This window comes from Myotis brandtii, unplaced genomic scaffold, assembly GCF_000412655.1.
Source record: "Myotis brandtii unplaced genomic scaffold, ASM41265v1 scaffold182, whole genome shotgun sequence".
NCBI lineage: Eukaryota > Metazoa > Chordata > Mammalia > Chiroptera > Vespertilionidae > Myotis > Myotis brandtii.
The window spans coordinates 2,560,226-2,569,034 of record NW_005356751.1 but is presented as its reverse complement, the minus strand read 5'-3'; the positions used below and the strand labels follow the sequence as shown (position 1 = coordinate 2,569,034).

Below are 8,809 nucleotides of genomic sequence, written 5' to 3'. Positions count from 1 at the left end.
GACTAGGCCGGTGGGGTGGTGGGGGGGTGGGGGGGTGGTAGTTGGGGGTGACCAGGCCGTCAGGGGGGCAGTAAGGGGTGACCAGGCTGGCAGAGGGGGCAGTAAGGGGCGACCATGCTGGTAGGAGGGGGGCAGTTAGGGTCAACAAGGCCGGCAGGGGAGGGGGGCATTTGGAGGCAACCAGGTTGGCGGAGGCGGGGAGGAGTTGGGGGCAACCAGGCTAGCAGGCAGGTGGGCAGTTAGGAATCAACAGGGGCGATCAGGCAGGCAGGCAGGTGGGCAGTTAGGAATCAATGGTCCCGAATTATGAGACGGATGGGCCTAAACTGGCAGTTGGACATCCCCCAAGGAGTCCCAGATTGGAGAGGGTGCAGGCTGGGCTGATGGGACCCCCCACCCCATGCATGAATTTCATGAACCGGGCTCTAGTAAATAAATAAAAAATATTTAAATCTTACCTTTAAGCAGTGCAGTAAGTATCGCTACATCTATATCTTGATGTTCATCTGATCCAATGTGAAAAACAGTGATCTATATAAGGATTAATTAATTAATAATATTATGCCTTTACGTTTCAAAAACTAAGGCATAAGACATAAAAAAGTAATGTCAAACTACACGAGATAGTTTTGGAATGTGTATTATTTTTTGGTCAAAAATAAGGAACCAAAAAACATGAAATTAAGACTTTGCATCATTTACCAAGTAAAATGGCAAGTAAATTAAAAATGTTTGATTTCACATTACATTCAGTTTTTCATCTATCTTATGTCTTTCACTAAAATAAGCAACTTATGGACTGGGAAACTCATGGGAAAATCCTGCCATTTCTTCTACAGAATGAACATTTACTTAATCCAAACAATTATATGTGTCTTTGATGAGAAATGTTTTTTTAACTGGAAGTTTCTTTAAATAAATTGCAATGTAACACCATTCTAGACATTTTAATGTAATAACATCTTTCATAAAGAGAAAGACCATTTTACAAAATTTTCAACTAACTTCATTTCCAATTATAGAGAAAAAAAACATATGGAAGAAAACAGCAAATCATCTACTACTCAGAGTTGATAAAAATTTTCTCTATGAACAGAAGCCCATGTTTAGATTACTAAAAGTAAGCAGCACTAATCTTTAATTTAATTTGAGCACTCAGAGTAAAATAGTTTAATTTTTTTGTTTCTAAATATATTTTAGATATGCCATTAACAATTCTTTAGTATGCTTCCTTATCTCTAGATAAAAATCTGTTGAGGCCTAGTTATGAAATTTTTCCTAAAATAGAAGTGCAAATATATGCCTCAATACCATATAAAAGCTGTAAGAGTCCTTCTGTATCTTTCAGCTTAAACAACAAAAAATGATACCTTTAACATGGTTAAATAAAATTTAAAATCTTAAAATGCAAATGAAAAACAAGTTTCTCACCAATTTGCAATGTTCTTTGAATTAAAAGGCTTATTCTGCTAAAATCTACTTACAAGCTCCTTTCTTTTCATGCACTCCATCAATGTTTGAAATAAATGAACTGCTTCACTCTGGCCGAAGTTAAATGTTTTTTTGATGGTTGAAATAATATCGGGTTCTGCTGCATCAGGAAGATTCCTAGAGTAAGAGGAAGCATAACTTAATTCACTGATTTAAATTTTCATTATTTGTAGAATCTAATATGAAATACAGGTGGATCTATGCAAGACTTTTAAAGCTACTGTATTAATATTAAGTACTTGACCCTTGGTGAAATTTTATCCTTCATGAGACTCCCACTATAAGTCATAAAGGGGGAAATGGAATGGAATGATTTTTCTCTTTGAATTATTTTGAAGTTTTCTACAAGGTATGTGTTTCAATATTAGTACTCATATTCTATAAGGTATTATATAAAGACTAGAGGCCCGGTGCATGAAATTCGTGCACGGGGGATGGGTCCCCTAAGCCCAGCCTGTACCCTCTCCAATCTAGGACCCCTTGGGGGATGTCCAACTGCCAGTTTAGGCCCACCTAAACCGGCAGTCGGACATCCCTCTCACAATCCTGGACCGATGCCTGCCTGCCTCTGCGTACCCTCACTGCCTCTGCGTGCGGGCCTGGTCACCCCCAACTGTCCCCCTGCTGGCCTGGTTGCCCCCAACTGCCCCCCCTTGCCGGCCTGGTCTGGTCGCCCCACACAGCCTGCTGTTCAGTTGTTTGGTCGTCCCTCACTAACCCCCCTGCTGGCCTGGTTGCCCCACGCAGCCTGCTTGTTCAGTCGTTTGGTCTTCCCTCACTAACCCCCCTGCCAGCCTGGTCGCAGGCAGCCATCTTGTGAGGGCATGAGGGTTAATTTGCATATTACCGCTTTATTATATAGAATTGTTTTAAGATACTGTGGTATGTAAAGTAGTATTTCACCAAAATGTCTTAAACACAAGCTCATGCACATTTTTATTTTTTTCTCAGTAAGTATTATATTTACATGGCTCAAAAATCTATATATATATATATAATAGCCTAAGCAACCCTTACGACTGAACGACCAGAACTACCAGCTGACCAGTCACTATTACTCACACTGACCACCAGGGGGCAGATGCTCAATGCAGGAGCTGTCCCCTGATGGTCAGTGCACTCCCACAACCAACCTACCGCAGCCGGCCAACCTCCCCCAGTCCCTCCCCACAGCCAGCCGGCCAATCTCCTGTGGTTCTTGCCCCCGGCTGGCAGGCCCCGATCAGGGCTGGGTGAATTTGTGCACCAGGCCTCTAGTATAATATAAAACACTCTAAACATAAAAATGTGAAAATTCATAATGAAAGCCTCCTTCCCACTGTCTTCCATCTGCCCAGTTTCACCTCAACTGCTGAAAAGGAACACTATTAGTGTGAATAGCTTTCCAGGATCTCTTTCTATATATACAAATAATTATCCTCTCTTTCCTTCCTACATAAAAGGTATAGCACAATATACATGCTACTCTGCATTTTCCTTATTCTGCATATATATTTTAGTAATCTTCCCAAATCTAGTACACAGATGACAATCTTACTCAGTTACAAACAATTCCATTGTGCAGACAGACCATAATTTACCTAGTCCCTTTGATATATGTTCTATTTTGTTGCAATCTTTTACTATTACAAACAATGCCGTAATAAGTGACTTTATACATGTGTTATTCATATATGTACAAGTACATCTGCAAAAATAATTGCCAGAAATGGAACTACTGGGTCAAAAATATGTGCCTCTGTATATCTGACAGATCTTGCAAAATTGTCCTTTATAAAGATTCATGTATTTTAACTCATTCCAATAATGTGTCAAACTATTCCCTCAAGCCTTAGCAAGGTATCATATTAAACTTCAAATTTTCATGTTCATAACATACTGAAATGAATCTAATATTCTAAAACACCACAAGCCTCTTTACATAGTTATTAAAAACTTATTGTTGCCCTGGCCAAAGCTCAATCTGAACAGCAACTGGAGAAAAAATTAAAAACTTATTGTTGCCCTGGCCAGTTGGCTCGGTGGACAGAGTGTCGGTCTGCGGACTGAAGGGTTCCAGGTTCGATTCCGGTCAAGAGCACATGCCTGGGTTGCAGGCTCGATCCCTAGTGGGAGCCATGCAGGAGGCAGCCAGTTGATTCTCTCTCATCATTTATGTTTCTATCTCTCTCTTCCTCTTTGAAATCAATAAAAATATCTTTAAAAAAAAACAACAACTTGATTTAATCATAAACTTACCCTCCTTCTTCCGTTTGTTTATGAATATACGCTAGTAGATCTGCAGCTCTGCCTGTTCCCTCACATATGACAACTGGTACAGGAGGACTTTCCTGAAGGTATTCTAAAACTGTGAGGATAACATTTGGCCCACCTTCAAAAATAAGTGCCACCACAGGGACACCTTGACCAATTCCTAAAAAAAGAAAAAGATTCGTTAAGATATTAGGCAAAATTAGTAATTTAATCTTATTTTTTATTCATCAAAAACAAAATAAAAATAAAAGGCCAATATAATTTCTTTCAATACAGTGTTGACTTCATTTGAAGCATTTAACATGATACTAGTCTGGCATAAATTAAATACTGAATAAGTTACTTTTTCATTGACTTAAAGTCTGTTTTAATTGACAAAATTAGAAAATCCAATATATAATTAGACATACACTAGAATTTATGTATTTTCTGATAAGTAAAAATATTTTGTATATTTCACTAACAACTCTTGGTAAGAAATGTGTAACATTAATTTGTTTTAGAGTTTGCTTCTAGTTGAATTTCTAATATATGTCTGTTTTATTTATTATTAAAACGTGTATTTCTGATTCCAAATAATTGAGACATTAACATTAACAACAGAATTAGGGTTACATAAAGGGAACTGGTTAATAAAATACAAGAACTCTACAAGAGTAACAAATAAATTTATTAAAGAATGTCAATTTTTGTTTTTAATAACCTGCAATGCAGCGAGAGAATTCAAAATATACGTAATTATAGGATTAAAACATTCGTAATTTTATTTATTTTTTTTAAATATATTTTATTGATTTTTTACAGAGAAGAAGGGAGAGGGATAGAGAGTTAGAAACATCGATGAGAGAGACATCGGTCAGTGTGCCTCCTGCACGCCCCCCAGTGGGGATGTGCCCGCAACCAAGGTACATGCCCTTGACTGGAATCGAACCTGGGACCCTTCAGTCCGCAGGCTGACGCTCTATCCACTGAGTCAAACCGGTTAGGGCAACATTCGTAATTTTAAAAAGAGATGCTAAGACTCCATCATAATTTGAATACAATGTTCTATAATTTTGAATTTCTATTTCCCTTTGTCATAGAGCTCACCTTCTTGGTTTCCTAAGATTACACAATTTCTCCTTTTTGAAATAAAAATCTAGATGTTGAGGGAACCAGAAAGTTTGACTATGGTTGAAAAGGAAGACCAGTATTAAGAATACCAACTCTAAGACACACCTACCAAAAAGTGATACTTACTCATGTTAAAAACTTTAAGCAAGGTTATTCTTACTTTACAATAAAGCATATTTTCCTTTTTACTCTTCATCTTGAATTTCAAAGTCATGCATTAGAATATATCACACATTAAGATTATTTCTGAATTCTTTGGGCTACAATAGGATTATAATGGCAACAGAGCATCCAATGGACCTTTGTGGCTTCGACCTCAATATCTGAGTACCCTCAGATATTTGGCCTCAGGCTTCTTTTCCTAGGTCACCTTATTTATCTAAGGTCAGTCATCCTTGGTTGTTTCACATGCTATCTTGCTACATAATAAAACCAGTACTTCAAAGAACATTCTATCTTTTAAGAATGTTGCTGGCAATTAATATAGCCCAGAATAATTTCAACAACGAATTTATAATTTCAATAATGAATTTATAAATTCCCTTACTAGCATGAATTCTTTGCTGATTAACAGTTTTTTCAAGTTCTCTTCTCAGCCTGACTTCTGCCCCATACTTTCCAACAGTGCCATCATCCACCAATATGAAATGGGAATGTAGATTATTCAGAACATTCAATTTGCTCAGAGGGTTCAATAAGGTTTGATAAGGAGCAACCACCTAAACAATATCAAATATAGGAGTTAGTGGGAAAGATTAAATATAACATAATGTAAAGTAAAAATAAACTGAAATCATCTATAAAGGAAAGTAAGGTAAAATTCCATTTACCTATGGCAACAAATAGAAAGTATCAGAGAATACATAGAAAGCACTAGCTTTTAAGCAGCCAAAGATTAATCAGTAATTGGTTGAATGATACAACTAAATTTTGTTTCTTATTGCAGAATATATTTCATTATCACATGCAAAGGAAGCAGCAGCATATAAGTAAATAATGTGAAAAAAACATGATTAGTTTATTGGTGAATAAAGAGTAATACATAAAGCACACTAAATAAAAGCAATCAAAAGTCATATTGCTATTTTTCTAGCCATAAATAGGATCTTTAAAATTGATATTAGAAATTTAATTGCACTTAAAGGGGATCATTATAAATTAGTCATTCCTTTTTGATAGTCTCTTGATAAACATAGCCAATTCACATCTTTAACCTATTCAAAGCATTTGATTACTATTCATAGTAACAATAAATTAATTCTTAATGTTATGCAATCATTAAAAATTTAATTACAAAGACTGGCATGAAATGGAAAAAGTGTGAAATAATTATCTTAAAAAGGCAGAAACCAAAATCTACTAACACTCTAATGATAATTACTTGCATCTATGACTGTATATTCAAAATGATCAGAAGGAAACCTTAGAAAAATACTTTTAAAAAAGTAATTTGAAAAGTATTGTATGTTCAAGAATATTTTTAGTTGATTAAAAGATCCTTGTTTTAATTTTGCTTACAAGTAAGTTCAAATACAAGAAATTTAAAAATCATTCTTACATCTCTCCCAACAAGATCATTTCTGTTTTCAATCACTCCCCATGGAGCTATTCCAATAGTGCAAATCTTCCGAGATGATCTGGAAGCATGTTCTTTGAGGGCATCACCAACATGTTTGGCCACACCTGTTCATACAAAATAGAATTCACTTTATCTAAAAGTCTTCATTGTGTTCAGAACAATCGTGTGCTCCATCTGTAACATTACAATTTGTGATATTTTTCTTAACACATACAAGACAAAAGGCAACAAGGTCAAAAAAACAAACTTACAAAGAAAACTCAAGGACCAAAGAGAAAAAAAACTACAATTTCGGATCACTACAACTGCCTAAAACACATAAAACTTTTACCATGTTCTTATGCTTACTTCTCTCTTAGATTCCTCAATGTAAGTAACTATCGTTTTTTGTTATTGCTCTACACACCATCTCAAAAAACAAAAAGTATGGCTTAGGACTATAAGCAACACACACACACCAACACACACACACACACACACACACACACACACACACACACACACACCCCCCAAATAATTACAAAAGTTTTCTAATGAATCAAAACCTGGGAGAATAGAAAAGACAATTCAAAAGACCACATAAGTCCTCATTATGATTTGTTATGAACTTAATTGCATCCTCCCCAAAATTCCTAATCCTAGTACCTAAAAATATGACTGTATTTGGAAATAGGTCCCTTAGAGAGGTTATTACATCAAAATGAAGTGGTTAGGGTGGGTCCAAATCCAACCTGACAGGTGTCCTTACAGGAAAAAAGAGACACAAAAAGAGGCACCATGGACGCACATGCACAGAGGAAAGGCTACGAGAGGACACAATGAAAAGGTCACCATCTGAATGCCAAGAAGAAAGGCCTCGGAAGGAACAAAACCTGCTAACATCTTGATCTTGGACCTAGAGAAATATGAGAAAATAAATTTTTGTTCAAGCTACCCTAATCTTGTGGTATTTTGTTATGGCATTTGGCATTGTGGTATTTACAGTCTACTTTCAAAATATCATATAAGTGATCTTTGCTCTTGTCAACTCTGCTTAAAACCAACCCTTCTCATTCAGAGAAAAAGTCACAAGTGATTAAAATGGATTACAAGGCCTGCTATAAAGATCTTCCTATTGTCCCTGGTATTCACCATGCTACCCAATCCTTACCACCACCACACACCCACAACTTTCTGATCTTATCACCTAGTACTACTTGCTCCTTCCACTCCAGCTATACTGAATGACCCCTTATTACTATTCTCCCAACACACTAGCTTTTTCTTCTTTAAATGCTGTACTCCACATTACTCTTATCTTACTCCTTCATTTCCTTCCATCTCTACTCAAATGTCACTTTATTAGTGAAGCCCTCTCCACCATCCCCCTCATCTCTACAATATATTTCATGTGTCTGCATAGCACTTATAATCTTATTATACATTTGTATGGGTTCAACATAGGTTTTATTCTTTTTTTTTTATAATGTGCTGACTTTATGAATACATTTAAAAGGATAAACAGTCCTTTCAATGCAGAGGAAAAGAACAGACATTGCTCTAGCACAGAGTCAAAGCCAAGGGAACTATAAAGTTATTCTTTTTTTTTTTTCCAATAACAGTTTACATCATATTATGTTGTACTAGTTTCAAGTGTACAGCATAATGATTAAGCATACACTTTACAAAGTGCTCCACCTGATATTTTCAGTACCTATCTGGCACCATACATAGTTACAGTATTAGTGACTGTATTTCCTATGCTGTACTTTACATCCCCATGACTATTTTGTAACTACCAAACTGTACTTCTTACTCACTTCACCTTTATCACCCAGCCCCATAAACCCACCTCCCCTATGGCAACCATCACTCTATTCCCTGTATCTATGAATCTGTTTCTGTTTTGTTTCTTCATTTATATTGTTCTTTAGATTCCCACATATAAGTGAAATCATATGGTATTGTCTTTCTCTGACTGATCTATTTCACTTTACCCTCTGGAGTCCATACATGCTGTTGCAAATGGTAACATTTCATTTTTTATGGCCGAGTAATATTTCACTGTATGTATGTACCACATCTATTTTATCCACTAATCTACTGATAGGCACTTGGGTTGCTTCCATATCTTGGCTATTGAAAATATCACTGCAATGAACATAGGAATGCACGTATTCTTTCGAATTAGGGTTTCTTCGGATATAAACCTAGAAATGGAATTTCTGGATCAACCTGCATTCCCATCAACAATGCATAATGGTTCCCTTTCTTCCACATCCTCACAACACTTGTTTGTTCATTTATTGATGACTAGGGGCCCGGTGCATGAAATCCGTGCACTGGGGGGGGGGGGGCCCCCCCCCCCCCCCCCCCCCCCCCCCCAAACTCGGG

The 8,809-nt window shown here is 36.7% G+C and overlaps 1 protein-coding gene and 1 long non-coding RNA gene across 3 annotated transcripts in view; both read right to left on the bottom strand.

Annotated features, from left to right (window-relative positions):
- Positions 1-8,809, bottom strand: part of TRPM7 (transient receptor potential cation channel, subfamily M, member 7) — a 128,610-nt gene that overhangs the window by 85,223 nt on the left and 34,578 nt on the right. For both annotated transcript variants that reach the window (XR_001361634.1, XM_005863943.2), the window contains exons 6-10: positions 6,416-6,540; positions 5,405-5,576; positions 3,730-3,904; positions 1,485-1,608; positions 459-531 (exon numbers count right to left, since the gene is read on the bottom strand). Coding sequence is in view for 1 of the 2 variants with exons in the window: in XM_005863943.2 (XP_005864005.1) it covers positions 459-531; positions 1,485-1,608; positions 3,730-3,904; positions 5,405-5,576; positions 6,416-6,540 (669 nt within the window). In the remaining variant the exon portion in view is untranslated. The remainder of the gene's footprint in view (positions 1-458; positions 532-1,484; positions 1,609-3,729; positions 3,905-5,404; positions 5,577-6,415; positions 6,541-8,809) is intronic.
- The window catches only part of LOC106725710, a 4,392-nt gene continuing 2,173 nt past the window's right edge, over positions 6,591-8,809 (bottom strand). Inside the window, exons 2-3 of the long non-coding RNA XR_001361635.1 lie at positions 7,268-7,331; positions 6,591-6,610 (exon numbers count right to left, since the gene is read on the bottom strand). This is a non-coding gene — a long non-coding RNA (uncharacterized LOC106725710). The remainder of the gene's footprint in view (positions 6,611-7,267; positions 7,332-8,809) is intronic.